This window comes from Zootoca vivipara, chromosome 2 (assembly GCF_963506605.1).
Source record: "Zootoca vivipara chromosome 2, rZooViv1.1, whole genome shotgun sequence".
Taxonomy (NCBI): domain Eukaryota; kingdom Metazoa; phylum Chordata; class Lepidosauria; order Squamata; family Lacertidae; genus Zootoca; species Zootoca vivipara.
This window is the reverse complement of record NC_083277.1, coordinates 20,967,761-20,986,023: the sequence shown is the minus strand read 5'-3', so window position 1 is coordinate 20,986,023 and position 18,263 is coordinate 20,967,761. Positions and strand designations below refer to the sequence as shown.

Sequence of the window (18,263 nt, the reverse complement as noted above, 5' to 3'; positions counted from 1 at the left end):
CAACTTCCCATCCCAGGTAAGTTTCAGCATATGTCAGAAATAGGAGTGAGATTGCCATTTATGTATTTGTCAGCCTCTCTGAGCATGTTGGCTATGTCAGTGGGAAGGGGCAGGTGGATCAACATGCTGAGATAATGTAAATTCTGTATTATAACACAACATTGATTGTAGTACATTGTGTAGAACAACTCATCCTTGGACATTTTGCTGAGCTCAGTGCAGTGTACAAGAGGAAGATTTGTTGTCTATTGTACTGTATTTATAAGTTGCTGCAATTCCGCTAGTGATGGGAGATATCCATGAGATTCATGCAAGATGCTTGGCCTAAAAACCATTAAATTTTGGGTGAAATAGATCTTTACTGGGTAGCACAAACTGTTGGCGTAGTGGTAATGATTGGAATGCGTATACCGTTCCTTCAGACGCTTCTGGCTCCCTCTTTTTCAATGTGGCTTACCCTGATTGGACAGAACCATTCATCCCACACAGTCAGAGTTAAAGCACACAGAGAGATGAATGGAGAGATTTCGGAGAAGTAGCCCCAGGTGGTGAGTTTGGTTGTGAACTTTACGCACAGAATTCTGAATGAGGTTTAAGTTTAAAGTTTCGAACGGGCCCTTTGTTTGTGCCAATGGCCAAAGAGGACCCTTCAGTTCATAGCGAGTTTGCTTTCATTAAAACACTCAGACTTGGGGTTGCGTCCAGTTGCGTTGCTCCGATGAAGGGAGGTTTTTGACCCAGCAAGTGGATCAGTAATGGAGGGCAACTTCTGCATATTGGCACACAAACACACACCCTGCAGACTCCATTGCCCACTCTTTTCTAGAGGCTTGGTGGACACTTTGGAACAGCATGGGAGCAGGTGGCACCAGAGGCTGCAGAGGGGAGGGCAAATCATCAAAAATAGCTACCCATCCCATTTGGCTAACAGGTGCTTCTGCTGAATTAAAGCAGCTTCCGTCAACAGAATGATGATTTTAATAATAATTTTTTTTAAAAAAAGAATGATGATACAACCCTTTGATTGTACAAGTGGGGCTTGCCACAGAATGTTGGACTGTAGTGAGCTGGTCCTGTGCAGCTTTTTGGCCAGGTAGCTGTGTCCCTTTCCACTCCCCCAGATTCCTGTTATTTTACTCCAACAGATACTTAGTGGTTTCTGGCCATGGAACATGCTCAGCCTTCATCGGGCTCAGCACCCCTTGGGTTTATTTTCTTTCTGCCTTTCTTAATCTCTCCTCTCTTCACACACACACACAAACACATCCTGCAAGCCTTGGTGTTTTCCAAAGCCTGGGGTTGCCCTCCTCTTGTGCATGGATGATGTTATTCTTATGTTTTGGCTGTGTAAATTTTGATACTCAATGAATTCACTATTAGTAGATAGGACTTTATGGGCAAGGAAACTGAGTTGTTTACCTGCTGTCTCTTAAGATGTGTTTCAACCTCAGTTTGAAGGCATCTGAAGGCAACCCTGTATCGGGAAATTTTTAATGTCTAATGTTTTACAATGTTTTATGTGCTGTAAGCCACCCAGAGAGGGAAACCCAGCCAGATGGGTGGGGTATAAATACAACAACAACAACAACAACAAAAACAACAACAAAAACAACATTTTTAGCTGTAATTTTTATTACCTGTACCCCTTTAATCTTTCCTGTTGTTGTCTAAATGTTTACTACACAGGCAAGTAAAGAGAACCTTGACTAGTTGGCATGAATTTCACTCTGGTCAAGATGCTGCTGCTGATTGCATTCTTCTTTGTGGGTACCTTTTCAATCATCTTTGACAGGTGGTATTCCCACTGGACTTTACTATTGTTCAGGATCATGATAAGGTAAGTGTTCACCTAGGGATATATATGGGGTGACTTGTAATGCCTTGGTCAAAGAGGCGAGCATCAGCATGCAGGGTCTAACATGAAACCTGGATGAGAGATCACACAGGAGTCCCTCATGCTTGGCTCTGAATCCTACCCCTACCCCTTTCCTTGGGGAATATATTTTGGAGAAGAAAAGGCTACGGAGGAAACCCTACACAAGTGTGGAGTCCCTAAGATGGTTGGATGGTGCTTTGCATGCCTCCTTCCAGCAACTCTTGCAGCCAAACATATTGCTCTACTTTCCTTTGGACCACATCAGCGAGGCTGGGAGGAGGGTCTTGTTGTCTGGGCAGCCCAGGACCTCTGTACACTCTGCCCAGATCTGTGCCCCAGGGATGCCACTTGGGTGCTGCTAACATAGTGGTTGGACTTCACCCCCAGAGGCACACTCCGTTGCCTCTCAAGACAGACAAATGCCAACAACTATGGCTTATTACAAGTTTGCCATCATCTTTGGCCAGAACAGTAAACGTATGAACTAAGAAGGGATTCTTTAGCTGTGATTCCTCCATCGCAGGGGTTTGGACCAGATGACCTTCCAACTCAATTCCATATTGGTACAGGAAGTACAAGTTAGGCCAGTTGGCATTTTAATGCGAACCAAAACTAATTTCTCCTTACAGTAGAGTTAGGCAGCTCCTTCCACTCCTCACTTTAACTGGAAGTGCTTCCTCTGAAGAACCACCAGTCTCTTCATCTTGCTTCTTTCTGTACTTTTAGGTACAAGCGTCTGAAGAGGGGCATAAAGGTGAAATTCGTTGAACATGAGGGCTACAGGTTCTGTTACTTCTGCCGAGGGAAACCAGGCTCCCAGCCATCCATGCTGATGCTTCATGGTTTCTCATTCAACAAAGATATGTGGCTAGACACCATCAAAGTAGGTTCCCGTTTTTCTAATCAGGCAACTTGGATGTCTCTTTTGTGCCTTCTCTGAGACTGTTGGAAATGACCAAAAATACCCAACGTTTTGGGATGCGGGTGGCGCTGTGATCTAAACCACAGAGCCTAGGCCTTGCAGATCAGAAGGTTGGCAATTCAAATCCCTGCGATGGGGTGAGCTTCCGTTGCTCGGTCCCAGCTCCTGCCAATCTAGCAGTTCGAAAGCATGTCAAGTGCAAGTAGATAAATAGGTACCACTCTGGAGGGAAGGTAAAAAACGGCGTTTCCATGTGCTGCTCTGGTCCGCCAGAAGCGGCTTAGTCATGCTGGCCACATGACCCGGACAAACGCCAGCTCCCTCGGCCTATAGAGCGAGATGAGCGCTGCAACCCCAGAGTTTCCCCGGTGAGACGTAAAGCACGAGCAGCTGCCCTAAGGACACACAGCATCTTCATCTTTCTGTAGTGCAGGGGTTGGGGGCATCATGTGGCCCTCCAGATGCTGTTGGACTCCAACTCCCATCAGCACCAGACGCAATGGCCAATGGAATGGGTGAGAGGAACGTTACTCCAGCAACATCTGGAGGAGCCATAGTTTCCCTACCCTTGGTGCAATGTGTTAGAAGCCATACCTGGATCTAAATTGTGGAAGTACAGCTGTGAGGCCAGGCTTGTTGGTCTAGCAAAGGGAGACAAGCTGGTGTCCCCCAGCTGCTGTTGGGCTACAACTCCTGCAGACCCCATGGCCAATAGTCAGGGATGGTCCCATAAGCCATGTGGTTGGCCGCTGTGAGAACAGCATGCTGGACTAGATGTTCCCTTCTAATGTTCCCATGGGGTGAGTTGTAATCCAGTAACAACCTGAAGGCATCACATTGGCTGCTCCTGGGTTGGGAGAAGCATGATCGCCACATTAGATTTTAAGTCTGGTGTTCAGCTGCCCAACCACCTCATGCTCCCATAGCTGCCAGGTTATCCCTTTTTTTTAAGGGATTTTCCCTTATGCTGAATAGGCTTCCTCGCGAGAAAAGGGAAAACTTGGCAGCTATGCATGCTCCAGGGGGGAAAAGGCACCATATCATAAAGAGGGAGTGGATGACCAAGTGGCAAATCTTATAGTTTGCATCATCTTGTATCTCAGGCATTGCAGCTCTACCTTTTTAACTTAATCCTATCTACCCACTCCATAATATACACAAACATTTCCTCACTGTATATGTTTCTTTATACCATAGCATAGGCTGAAAAAGGGTGCAATGGTATTTCGGCATATCAACCACTCCACCCCTTCGATAATGACCAGCCCAATTATGGTTGTCTCATTTCCGATGCCGTCTTTCCCCAGCTCTTTCCTAAGGACCTCCACCTGGTCTGCCTTGACATGCCTGGCCATGGAGAAACCACTCGCCTGCTGGCAAAAAGCTACACGGCAGTTAACCAAGCTAAAATGATACACCAGGTAAGGCTGGCAAGCAAGTGGTTCTGGACTGATAAGGGCGTCACTGTCGCCGATTGATGAAGTATGGAGCCAATATGGATTGATGAAGTTTAAGCTGGAGCCAAGGGGCTGATTTTGCAATTGCTCACCCTCAGGGTGCACTGCAGCTTTCCTGTCCCTGCAGAAGGACATGGCTTTCCTTGAACATTTCCCTGCTCCACAGATCGAGTTCCTCTCAGAGCAGTAAGTCAAGCAGTGGATCAGATTACAGGAGGCAGGAAGCAGAGAGTGAGGGACAAGGCTCCAGCAGCGTCAAAGAGCCTCCACTCCGAGCAGGGAGGGAGGCAGAGAGGCAGGAAATGCAAGGAAAGCATTCAGAAGGACGGCCCTTTCCCCCGACGCCTGAATTGAGGCGAACGGCACCCCGTAGGACAAGAGGGAGGCGCTTTGGTGTTCCCAAGCTGTTATGTTGGGCACGAAACAGAAAGAAGCCATTGCGAGGTTCTGACTCAGACTAAGCAGACATGTTTTCCGTAGACTTTGCACTGTAAATAGAATGCACCATAATAAACACCTTAAGACAAGCAGGCGTGGAGCGTCTTTACTCAAGAGTAGCCGCAAAAACCCCTGACAGATTGGCAGCAGCTAGGGACTTGCTTGGGGGATTCCTTAAACCAGTAGAGACACATTTCCTTCTTCTTCTTCTTTGGCGATCACTTGTAGCCGAGCAGGCCTGGCTGTAGGGGTAGTCTCAGTGGTGCAGGGCACCAGGGTGCCGGGCTGGCAGGCGGGCTCTGTGCAGCAAAGCTGCCTCCCACCAGGGCGGGGGCGCCGGAGCGATCTCCGCGCCACGGCGCCTGACCTGCTTGAGACGGCCCTGTAGCCGAGTAAGATTGTCTTCCATAAACACAGTTTTAACAGTGAGTCCAATTCTGGATCCACACATCCTTCCACAGTGGGGACATAGCTTTCCGAGTGGGAGTTGATCACGGTGTGGATTTGCCAAGCGTGCCTTCCTCTTAGCACGTTTTTGCGTCCTGAGTTTGAGTGTCTTCAAAGCCCATGACACCTTTGGTAAAGGCTGTTCTCCAACTGGAGCGCTCGCAGGCCAGTGTTTCCCAGTTGTCGGTATTTATACATTTTTTTAGATTTGCCTTGAAAAACTCTTTAAACCTCCTTTGTTGGCCACCGGCATAACGCTTTCCGTTTTTAAGTTCGGAATAGAATAGTTGCTTTGGCATAGATAGATAATCAGGCATCCGCACAACATGACCGGTCCAACGGAGTTGATGTTGATGTTGAAGAATCATCGCTTTAACTTTCAGCCTAACCCCATGCTTCTTCTTTCAGTTTGTTGAGTGCATTGGCCTGAACCAAAAGCCTTTCCACCTGGTTGGCATGTCCATGGGCGGAACAATTGCTGGTATTTATGCAGCTCGGTATCCATCTGACGTCTCTTGCTTGTCTCTCCTTTGCCCACCTGGTGAGTGTATGAGGCAGGCATGGGGAATGTCAGACCTGGGGACCAGACACAACCCCCACTCCAGGCCTCTCTATTTCATCCTCAAAACTCTCCCCAGGTCACACCCTCTCTGCAGCCTTGCTTTGCATCCCAGATTCCTGGCTGCAATTGAACACTGATGATTGCCTCTTGCTTGTCTGACTTAAGGATTGTGTGAGTGTATATGGAAACTAGCCCTATACTATTAAAGCACATTCTTCCCCTCAAAGAATCCTGGGCACTGCAATTTATCCCTCACAGAGCTCCCGTCCCCAGCAGCACATAACAAACTACCATGCCCAGAATTCTTTGAGACCAAAAATGTGCTTTGAATGTGTTCAAAAGGTACAGTGTATTGTTCTCAGTGCTGCTCAGAGAGTAGCTTCTCTTCGTAGACAGATCACAGTGGTACCTCGGTTTTCAAATGTAATCCATTCCGGAAGACTGTTTGACTTCTGAAACGTTCAAAAACTGAGGCGCAAAGGGAGGTCTGCAAATTTAATTGAGAAAATTGAGAAACACTCAATGGAAGCCGTTCGACTTCTGAGGCGCTTTCGAAAACCGAGGTACCACTGTATATGAATATATACAACTAGTCTCATTGAGCCCGTTAAGAAAACGGGCGCTAGAGGTGCGATGGGGCCGCGGCCTTCCCTCCCTTTCTGCGCTCGGCCACGGGGCGCGCGGGGAATGCAATTAAACAAAGCGCTCTCCCGTCGTGTCCCGCGGCCGAGCGCAGAGAGGGAGGGAAGGCCGCGGCCCCGCCGCTCCTCCCACGGGCCAGGTAGGGTTGTCAGGAGGAGGAGGTGGCGGACCAAGATGGCGGCATCGGGCTCTGGGGCCGCGGGCCGCGGTGGCGGCGGGGGGAGCCGGACTGGGCTCCCGCCGCCGCGGCCCTGGAGCCCGATGCCGCCATCTTGGTCCGCCACCGCAGGGGAACGGAAGGCAGAGGGTTGAGGGGGGGAGAGAGCGCACGCGTGTGTATATCCCACCTCTTCGTCCAGTCCCTGTGTCCGTGGGGCACATGCGCATTAGCGCGGACACAGGGACACAGGGACTGGACTCAGAGACACAGGGACTTTATTATACTGTATAGGATATACAGGGGAAAACCTAACCCATACATTCTTACATAAATTTGAAATTACTATCCTAACACATACATTAATATTAATAGCGTACCACATTTGACAGCTGTGCTAGGACTATTGAGGTAGCCACCAGCAATATTCCTTGCTCCATTAGCTCACTCCAGTCCCAACATCTATTCCAGCCATTACCAACTTGGCCTGGCAGATATTGCTGGACTACAACTCCAATCAGCCCTTGCCAGCATGCTCTTACTGCCTGGGGCTGATGGGAGTTGTGGTCCAACAACATCTAGATGGGGCCAGGTTGGCAAAGACTATTGTGGGCTTTCAGCACTGTTCTGTAGTACCAGATCTCCCATTTATAGCAACCGGTTGACCAGTAACTACATTTCTAAGCCACACATTTTCTCCCAACTCTTTAGGCCTACGGTATGTAGAAGATAATGAGTTCATCAAACGTTTGAAGGAGCTGCGGAAATCTACCAACTCACACAGCAACCCTCTGGTTCCTTTGACCGTAAAACAGGGAGAAAGCTTGCTCAGACTTGGCTTATACCACCCCAGCAGTACAAACATGCAGGTGAAGAGGTAGTAGCGCCCTGAAAAATTGTAGTGCTCTGGCCTAATAGTTTGTAACAGTATCCCAGACCTTGGCAAGCTTGTCCACCTGCCTGTCTTCTGCAGAGTTTGGTGGTACAGGCAGGAGAGGCACGAGATGAAATCTGAAACAGAAGGCTGGGTAAATAGACTGTGTTTTGTGAACTTGCAACTTTTCATTTGTCAGGGATTCTTAAGCTCAGTTGCTTAGAGCGTGGTGCTGTTAACGCCAAGGTTGCAGGTTCGATCCCCGTGTGGGACAGCTGCATATTACTGAATTGCATCGGGTTGGGATAGTGTCAGGGTTCGGGGAATCAGCTTCCTTCCCGTGGCCGTAAATGAGCAGATCAAACGAAAGGAATTCTTACCAGTTAGTTTCTTTAATAAACACAGCGAAGGGCAAAAGAAAGCATCAAACCAGAATGGTGGTGCTCCCAGTTAAGGTCACTCCACCCTCCGTCCCTATTAATTCACGTCACTCCCACATCTTGTAATCTGAGTCTGTAGTCTCTGTGCTTTCTGTTCTGACACTTTCTGAGCTCTCCATGTCTTTGGGGAAGGGTGTGTGTGGATACTATCCAGAGACTGTGAATCTGTTAACTCTCTCTCCCCTAGTGTTTCTTCTGCTAGCTGTTTCCCATCCAGTATTTCCCAGCTTCTGCCTTCTGAACTATGGCCCTCTGCAAACCACTGTTCCAAATCTATACTGTCCTCCTGCTCCTGGGAAGATTCAGGATCAGGAACAGGGAGAGGGGGAGAGGGGGAGGCTCCCACCATTCTTCCTCAATGCAGCCCTCCTCAGCACAGTCCCTGACTGCTCAATGGTCCTCGGGGCCTCTTCCAACTCTACAATTCTATTATTTTTAGCTGTGATTGCTGTATTGCAGAGAGTTGGACATCTCCTCCTCCTCCTCCTCTTCTTCTTCGTTCTACCTCACCCACCTAGCTGGGTTGCCGCAGCCACTCTAGGCCACCCTTGGGATCCCTCCCAAGACAACATTTCTATGCTTCTAATTAGGAGAGAGCTCCCACATCCCTTTCTCCCACATGCATTGGGAAACTTCACCCATCCATTCATTCATGATATAGCGCCATCAATCTGCATGATGCTTTACAGAGGATAGGTCTCAGTCTGCCTGAAGAGCATAAGACAATAAAAACAGCGAAATGGCAGGAAAAGAGGGCAAGTGCAGTCGGACTTAAAAGTTGGATGTGTTGAGGTTTGGCTTGGAACCCGTGGAAGCTGCCTTATTTTGGTCAGACCATTGGTTTTGTCTACAGGGGTTGCCAACCTTTCCAGGCCTTCTTAACTTTTCTTTTTCTTCTTTGCCCCCTTAGCTCCTGAAGGGCTATCTGGAAGACAGGAGGCCACACAAGTCGTTCTTCTTAAAATGTAAGTTCAATAGCATTGCCTGCGCTCTGCCTGGGGCATTTCACAGAGGCTGATCCGGGATTCCTATCAATATGCTAAATGGAACAAAGATATGCAGCCCAGCCCAGCTGTTGTCTTGAGGCAGCAGATTTGCTGCTTGAAGAAGTCTGGCTGCACCTATGCTCAGCTTAGCTTGCATCTGCACCATACAGTTAAAGCACTCTTGTACCATGTTAATAATAATAATAATAATAATAATAATAATAATAATAATAATAATATTTTGCAGGGAACCAGGCAGAGGGCCTTCTCGGTGGTGGCGCCCACCCTGTGGAATGCCCTCCCACCAGAGGTCAAAGAGAACAACAATTACCAGACCTTTAGAAGGCATCTCAAGGCAGCCCTGTTTAGGGAAGCTTTTAATGTTTGATGAATTTCTGTATTTTGATATTTTGTTGGAAGCCACCCAGAGTGGCTGGGGGAACCCAGCCAGATGGGCGGGGTATACATAATTTAGTATTATTATTATTATTATTATTATTATTATTATTATTATTATTATTATACAATAATCTATTAAACATCAAAAGCCTCCCTAAACAGGGCTGCCTTCAGATGTCTTCTAAAAATCTGGCAGCTGTTTTTTCTCTTTGACATCTGATGGGAGGGCATTCCACAAGGCGGGCGCCACCACCGAGAAGGCCCTCTGCCTGGTTCCCTGCAACTCGGCTTCTCGCAACGAGGGAACCGCCAGAAGGCCCTCGGTACTGGACCTCAGTGGACAGGGCAGAACGATGGGTGGTGGAGACGCTCCTTCAGGTAACAGTCAGGGGAAAGTCCTGGGAACTGTAGTTTATTAAGGATGCTGTGTAGGTCTGTGAAGTCAGTAGAGGGTGGTGTCCGTTGGGATAAGTAGAGCGTTAGGCAGGAGGCCAACAGTAGGTGGAGCCAGAGCCAACCGGCCAATTAATTCTAGTTTTGCCCCTTCCCTCCTCCCTGCTTGAGTTCTACAAGGACAGTGCTGAGACTTAAGGTGAAGGAAGCTGATAGCGGGTGCCACCCTCTGGACTGGTTGTAAGGAAGAAGGCAGGTAGGTGGGTGCTAGAAGAAGGCAGATTGGATGTCAGTGCCCCACTTGCTCCAATCGACTAGCCTCCACTGCACCCTTAGCAAACTACAGTTCCCAGGATTCTATAAGGGGAAGCCATGACTGTGAAAGCGGTCTAGGAGTTCGTTAAATGTATGGTGTGAATGTTGCCTTGCGCAGAGGCAGATTGAGGGCAGTGCAATTGGTTCTGCTGCACCGGGCGCCAAGCCCAGGGGGCGCTGCAGGGCATTGCAACAGAAGGTGAGAGGTGTGTGTGGGGGGGTGAATTTTGACCTTGTGCAGGGCTCTGCTGAAATTCGAAAGACCAAAATCTGCCCCACCTTGCATATTTGTAAATACTGTAAACCCAAATATTACAAAAAAACCCTCCAGATGTCATTAAGAAGAAGAAGAAAAAGAAGAGTTTGGATTTGATATCCCGCTTTATCACTACCCGAAGGAGTCTCAAAGCGGCTAACATTCTCCTTTCCCTTCCTCCCCCACAACAAACACTCTGTGAGGTGAGTGGGGCCGAGAGACTTCAAAGAAGTGTGACTACCCCAAGGTCACCCAGCAGCTGCATGTAGAGGAGTAGGGAATCGAACCTGGTTCCCCAGATTACGAGTCTACCGCTCTTAACCACTATACCACACTGGCCCTCATTAACACTCCAACTCCCATCTGCCTCAGCTAGCATGGCCAATGATAAGGGATAATAGGAATTGTAGTCCAGCAACAAGTGTGGCGAAAAGGGGGCACAGGGTCTGACTTCAGGCACTCCTTTGCTTCGTCACGGAAAAGTGTCACTGCATCACATATCAAATTTTATGTCTGTAACAATCTCTAAAGAAGGGTGCTTATCTGTATTTTTCCACCAACAATAAACAGACATGGGGGGGGGGGGCAATGCACACAGCATTAAGATAGGACATTCATGTGTGGAGGTGGCCCTGTGTTTCCAAGAAGACATGCAAAGTGACCCTCTGATGATTCAAAATGGTTTGAAGGTGGTTGCTGGGCTTCTGGGTTTATCTTCTGCTGCAAAATAGACGCACACCTAACTTCAGGGCACAAGCCTGGAAATAGAATCAGGCCTAACTCTGCTTCTTTCTTGGAAAAGGCTTTTTAGACATGTCCAGCATGGAGTCGAGGTACAGCTTGTATGACAGCATGAGCAAGATCAGGGCTCCAGCGCAAATCATCTGGGGAAGGGAGGACAAGGTAAGCTAACTGGTTAAATCAGCAATGACACACTGGGCTAAAGATTTAGGTCATCATATTGACATGGCCTCACCGGGGGGGGGGGGGACTGCGGAGAGCGGGTATGAAATTGACAGCCCGTTTTACTTTCAAGGATTTTTTTTAATGGAAATGATATACAAGTGTATTTAACGCCAAATAAATTAGCAAAGATGTACGCAGGTGGCGCTGTGGGTTAAACCACAGAGCCTAGGGCTTGCCGATCAGAAGGTCGGCGGTTCGAATCCCTGCAACGGGGTGAGCTCCCGTTGCTTGGTCCCAGCTCCTGCCCACCTAGCCGTTCGAAAGCACGTCAAAGTGCAAGTAGATAAATAGGTACAGCGGGAAGGTAAACGGCGATTCCGTGCGCTGCTCTGGTTCGCCAGAAGCGGCTTTGTCATGCTGGCCACATGACCTGGAAGCTATACGCCGGCTCCCTCGGCCAATAATGCGAGATGAGCGCGCAACCCCAGAGTCGGTCACGACTGGACCTAATGGTCAGGGGTCCCTTTACCTTTATGGACTGTGTCCAATAAATTCTGAAAGTGTAAGTATAAGGAAGGGACAAAGCAAGATGTATTTGTAGGTAGAGTTAGACAGATGTAACAAAATGCGAGAACTGTTCATGAAATGGTGCTGAACTGGTCTCCTGCAGTGTAGTTCAGTTAGGGAATTGCTCAGCTTCCCTGGCTGAATCACTATGCTATCAAGGGCTACTATCCATATTGGCTGCACTCTGCCTTGATGGCTGCTGCTTGGAGTGCTTTTGTGCTTAGGTTCTTGATTGTGGGCTTCCCATAGGCACTTTGTTGGCCATTGTGAGAACAGGATGCTGGACCAGATGGACCACTGGCCTGATCCAGCAGGGCTTCTCCTTATGTTCTTGTATTTAAAATAGGACTTGCTTGGTTTCAACAGCCTTTTAATTCCAAAGGTAGTGGGCACAGATGGCAAGAGGGGACCCAGGCCTGTTACTTTTTCAGCTGGCCCCCTGACAAGACTACAGGGAGATATGATTTGGTGAACCTTAGGGGAAGTATCTGGGAGTTGAGATTGTGGATTTTGCAAAGAGACCCTTACATTTCCCCCAATGAATATAGATTGTTGTAGCCGGGAACTGGGGCAGTGAGATTTCTGTCCTCAAACAGGGTGCAACACACCCTGAAACTCACATACAGATGGTACCTAAGACCATGGAAACTGGCACTGATATGCCCAGGAGCCTCACCAAAACATAGCTGCCAAGTCCGGGTCGTAAAGATCCGGGATCGGCAGCGCGTGCATGACCGGAAGTTGCGTGACGCAACTTCCGGTGGCGCTTCGCCCTCCTATGGGCATCAGAAAATGGCCGGCGCCAGCACCGGAAGTCGCTTCCGCGCATGACCGGAAACACATAAAAGGTGCCGCCATTTTCTGATGCCCATAGAAGGGCGAAGCGCCACCGGAAGTCACGTCACGCAACTTCCGGTCATGCGCGGAAGCGACTTCCGGCGCCGGCGGCGCCATTTTCTGGTGCCCAGAAAAATGGCCGCCGGGAAGAAGCGAATTTAAGGGAGAATGCCGGGATTTATCGCCAAACGGGATACCGCCGGGAAACAGTAAGAAAAAAGGGGTTTTCCCGGCGGATACGGGATACTTGGCAGCTATGCACCAAAATGCTGGAGAGGCTGCACTTCCACAGGCACATACCTCCACTGTGGTGGGAATGCCCCAAAATCCAACTCTTCCGGACATCAGTCATACAAGAAATATGCAAAATAACTAAGCAAATATTAGAAGTCACCCCAGAACTGGCCCTACTGAACATCTTCCAAGATAATAATGCCTACTCACATCGTTAAGAGCTCATAACCCACCGACTCTCAGCAGCCTGAAGCATCATAGCCAGACACTGGAGAGAGTAGACATGGACCAATGGTGTCAAATAGTATGGGAAACAGCCTTATTAGAAAAACTAACCAATAAACTGAAACTGACACAGGGACAAATAGAAGAAGATGCCTACACTCCAATATGGTTCCTCTTTACCAGGCATCCCCAAACTGTGGCCCTCCAGATGTTTTGGCCTACAACTCCCATGATCCCTAGCTAACAGGACCAGTGGTCGGGGAAGATGGGAATTGTAGTCCAAAACATCTGGAGGGCCGAAGTTTGGGGATGCCTGCTCTTTACATACATAACCCAGCAAGACAACAACAAGAATTCACCGACGGCGTACAAATCAATTTGGCTAGCCTGATCCAAAAATCCACACCCCACACTCACACACATAAACAAATACGCTATCACTACAGCCAACCAAAGGCAACCAACCACACCCTAGGCCACCCCCAACCTCTCTACCCCCAAAGTAACACAACAAGCGAATAGTCAGAGAACCCACCCAAGTGATGCTGACACACAAAACCCCACACATGCACCAAGTAGAAGAATAAAAGTATGGCCCCCTCCCCCTCCTCCCCCCTCTTTTCTTCCCAACCTAATTCTGCATGCGACACTAATGTCTCACAACATATGAAACTGATCTGTAGAAAACACAACTTGAGAAAAAAGACACATATTTTTGTAAACTAAGAAATCTTTAATAAAAAAAATAAAAAATTAAAACAATGCACACATTGTTTTGTTATATAGGTGATGGATCCTTCCGGAGCGGAAATGTTAGCCAAAGCCATCCCTGCCTCTCAAGTGAATATGTTGGAGAAATGTGGGCACTTCATCACTCTTGATAGGCCCAGGAAACTGTCAAAACTTCTTCTAGAATTCCACAATTCAGTCCGTGGCACAGCAGAGAATAAGAAGATGGCGTAAAGCTCGCCAAGGATGGAGGAGGAGCTCATGAAGATTCAAAGCAACTTGGTACCTCAGAAAGGACAATGTGGAAACAACATTATGAATGTCTGTGAATGTTCCCCTCCCCCCTGCAATTTTCACTGCAAAAGGTTTATGAAATATGATACCGTATACAGTGGTACCTCTACTTACGAATTTAATGCATTCCGAACACACATTTGTAAGTCGAAAAAAATGTGTAAGTCGAATCCCATAGGAATGCATTGGAAGAAAAAATTCATAAGTCGAAGCAACCCTATCTAAAAATTCGTAAGTAGAAAAAATCCTATCTAAACCGCATCCAAGATGGCGGACGGAGCTCCATTTGTAAGTAGAAAAATTCGTAAGTAGAGTTATTTGTAAGTAGAGGTACCACTGTATAGGCTCTCCACAGGGCCCAGACAGAACTGAGGAATTTGCATGCTTCATTTTCCATGTCACAACTTGTAATTAGGCCACGCCAGCGAAGAGAAGCCAACCAACTTGTGGGTATTACATTTCAGATTGCAATCCTATCTAGGGGCGAGCCCCACTGAATGCACTGGAACATATTTATAAGTAAACATGTGAAGGGTTGCACCAGATGGCTGTATTGTTATGCATACTTAACTGGGAATAAGTTCTCTTGAACTCGATGGGTGTAACACTGCAGGAAGGCATTAAAGCTGCGGAGGATAAAACACGTCTTCTCAAACTAAGGAATAATGTTTTGAAATACAGTGAAATCATCTAAGCCACACGACATTTTAGAACACTTTCCCCCATTTTGAAACTGAACTGCATCCACTTAGGAAATCTTTGCTTAATCTTGACCTGTTGCCAACAAGTCACCCAGCCGCCTCCTATTAATATTTGACTTATGCATAGCCTCCTCCACTGTACATGCTCCTCCACTGTGGCACCAGCACTTTCAATTGCTGCTGCCCTTTCATGGAGCCCTGCTTGAGGGCATCACAGAGGCAGCTCTGTTTGAAGGGTTGTCCGGACCACCTCTGGTTTCAAGAACCATAAGAAGGGGCAGGAGGGGGCCTTGAACAATTAGCACCTAGACATCAGATCAAGCAGGCACAGAGGGCAGCCACAGGCCCCATCCACACTACGCATTTAAAGCAGTATCATGCCACTTTAAGCAGCCATGGCTTCCCCCTCCCCACAGATCCTGAGAACTGTATTTGTGGTGGGTGCTGAGAACATAGCTGCCAAGTACCCCGTTTTTCCCGGGAAACCCCCGTATTTTCTTACCGTTTCCCGCAGGTGTCCCGAATGGCAAAATACCCCGTATTCCCCCCGGATTATGGAGCTCCTGCTGGCGGCCATGTTCTTCTGGTGCCGCACCGGCACCGGAAGCCGCTTCTACGCACTTCCGGACATGCGTCGAAGCGATCTTCCGATGCTGCTGTGCCCATTTCCAAAATGTCCGCGGCGCCAGAAGTCGCTTCTACGCATGTTCAGAAGTGCATAGAAGCGACTTCTGGCGCTGCGGACATTTTGGAAATGGGCATAGCAGCATCGGAAGTCGCTTCTACGCATGTTGGGATCTTTCAATTCGGAACTTGGCACCTACGGCTGAGAATTGTCTGGAGACCTCTATTCCCCTCACAAAGCTACAGTTCCCAGAGTTCCCTGGGAAGAGGAGTTGATTCTTAAATCACTCTGTGGATTGTAGGTCTGTGAAGGGAATGGAGGGGCCTCCAAACGATTTCCCCCACCCTTAACGAATTATGCTTATCAGGAATCCTTTGGGGGAAGCCATGAATGCTCAGTGGCATGAGAGTGTTTTAAATGGGCAAATGGGGCCTCCGTCTTCCCTGCAATGGTGAGACGTGTTGTCAATTCATAAATTTGCATCTATACATAGAAAATAGCACATGCAAGTTGTACGTTTATCTGCTTCCTCTTGTGGCTTTGCCACTCTTCAGGCGAACAGCACGGAGCAGTTTAATATAAATGCTAAATCAAGCAAGCAACACTTATTGCTACATAATAATGCCTGCCAAGGAATTGCTTTGGGTGAGAGCACTCTTCAATGGGTTGCATCACCAATGAATAAATTGGGTCCATATTGGAAATGGAGTCATCACTTCCTCTTGGAGAAATGAACACCTGGTCAGGTAATGGAAGAAACAACTGAATATTGTAAAACCTGTTTAAACTGTAGGGTTCCTGTGTGCTCAGCATACTTTGAAAACTTAGGGGACTTGGAAGTATTTTTAAGTTTATCCAGGATGACCCAAGACATTTTGCCACCTGAGGTGAAGGGCAAAATGAGGGCAGTCCCACTTATTTCATGCACAGAAGTGGGCTGGGCTGGTGCTTGACTCTTATATCAACACTGAAGAAGAAATAGTGTCCTCTTGCAGGCAGCAAACTAGTAGAGTGGATGTTACAGGTAGGTAGCCATGTTGGTCTGATGCAGTCAAAACAAAATAAAAAAATCATTCCAGTAGCACCTTAGAGACCAACTAAGTTTGTCATAGGTAGGAGCTTTTGTGTGCATGCACACTTCTTCAGATGCACTGAAACAGAAGTCACCAGACCCTTATGTATAGTCAGAGGGTGGGGAGGAGTATTACTCAGAAGGGTGGTGGGAATAGGTGATTGGCTGATAGAAGTGGTAAACCTGTTGATGACTGTTAACGACTGCAATTGGTCTTGCAGGAAAAAGCAAGGGCTGAGGTGCTAAAGAAAGCTTGATCATGTATAATGAGATAAGAATCCAGTGTCCTTATTCAGACCAGGTCTCTCCATGGTTTTAAGCTTGGTGATGAGTTGCAATTCAGAAACTTCTCTTTCCAGTCTGTTTCTGAAATTCTGATGGTAATGCAATAAACCCAGATGCCAACTTTGCTGCCACATACACCCGGACAACACCATCACTGGCCCCAACAACATCAAACATACCATCTCAGGACTATTTAATTGCTCATCTTCTAACATTGTGTATGCCATCAAATGCCAACGGTGCCCTTCAGCTCTCTATATTGGACAAACAGGCCAAACCCTACGCCAAAGGATAAATGGACATAAATCTGACATCAGGAATCACAAGACAGAGAAACCAGTAGGAGAACATTTCAATCTCCCAGGACATTCTATACAAGATCTCAAAGTAGCTGTTTTATTACAGAAAAATTCCCACCACCCTTCTGAGTAATACCCCTCCCCACCCTCTGACTATACATAAGGGTCTGGTGACTTCTGTTTCAGTGTATCTGAAGAAGTGTGCATGCACACGAAAGCTCATCCCTACCGTATGACAAACTTAGTTGGTCTCCAAGGTGCTACTGGAAGGATTTTTTTATTTAGTATAGTGGATGCAAGGCAAGCCATGTGATATGAACAGCTCTGTCTTACAAATCTTGTCCCCACTCATTAGCAGCTGCCTCCTGAGGCAACTGCAACACTCTGCCTAATCAAAGGGCTGGCCCTGGGCTTATCTTCATCTCAGAAGAAATCATGGCAAGAGGAACAATGGTCTATTTGGAAAACATTAGAGAACCTCAGAAATTGCATAAACAAAGGAATAACAAAAAATATGAGCAATTGGAATTGGAGAGGAAGAAACAAGATTTGTTGTTGATGTTGTTGTTATAGTTTATTTATATAATGGTGTATTATTATTATTATTATTATTATTATTATTATTATTATTATTATTTCTATACTACCCTTCATCCGAGGAACACAGGGCAGTTCACAATATAAAAACACAAAAATACATAACATATGGTAGTAACAAAAAACAACAACACACACACATAGTTCAAAAGGCCGTACTGTAGTTTGTTTAATTAGCCATAGGTAGGCCTGGGAGAAGAGGAATGTTGTTGCCTGTTGCCTAAAGATATGCAACGAAGGTGCCAGGCGAACCTCCTTGGGGAGAGCATTCCACAAGCAGGGAGTCACCACAGGAAAGGCCCGCTCTTGTGTTGCTGTCTTCTAGAGGCCCCTGGTGGAGGAAAAGGCCCTCAAATGATGATTGCAGGGTTCAGGAGAGAGGCAGTCCAAACAACATCTACAGTAGCATACAAAAAAAAAAAGGCCCTGAAGCAAAGCAATCACAGCAGAAATCACAGCATAGGATGGCTGGAAGAGAATCTTTCCCAAATGATTGAAGGATCAAATTGCACCCAGAACATTTTGTGCAGTTTACACAGATGATCTATGAGATTTAAAATATGCCTGCAGGCTACTATCTGGGAAACGTTTTCTTAAATTCAACTCGGGAGGCGTGGCTCTTAAGATTTATGTGAATGGGGTTTCTACCACTGAAGGTGGCATAAGAAAGACCTGGGAATAATTCAGGATTTATTAATAAAATTCTGGCAAGGTTGCTCAGTGCCTTC

General features: G+C 47.3%; 1 protein-coding gene across 1 annotated transcript; it reads left to right on the top strand.

Moving 5' to 3' along the window:
• The first annotated feature begins 1,715 nt into the window (after nt 1–1,715).
• On the top strand, nt 1,716–13,929 carry LOC118080862 (monoacylglycerol lipase ABHD6-like). The gene is made up of 8 exons (XM_035106817.2): nt 1,716–1,837; nt 2,603–2,759; nt 4,106–4,219; nt 5,549–5,681; nt 7,213–7,370; nt 8,726–8,780; nt 10,967–11,067; nt 13,720–13,929. The coding sequence occupies exons 1-8, from the start codon at nt 1,716–1,718 to the stop codon at nt 13,894–13,896; spliced, it is 1,017 nt and encodes a 338-aa protein (XP_034962708.2). The 3' UTR covers nt 13,897–13,929.
• Nucleotides 13,930–18,263: the final 4,334 nt, after the last annotated feature.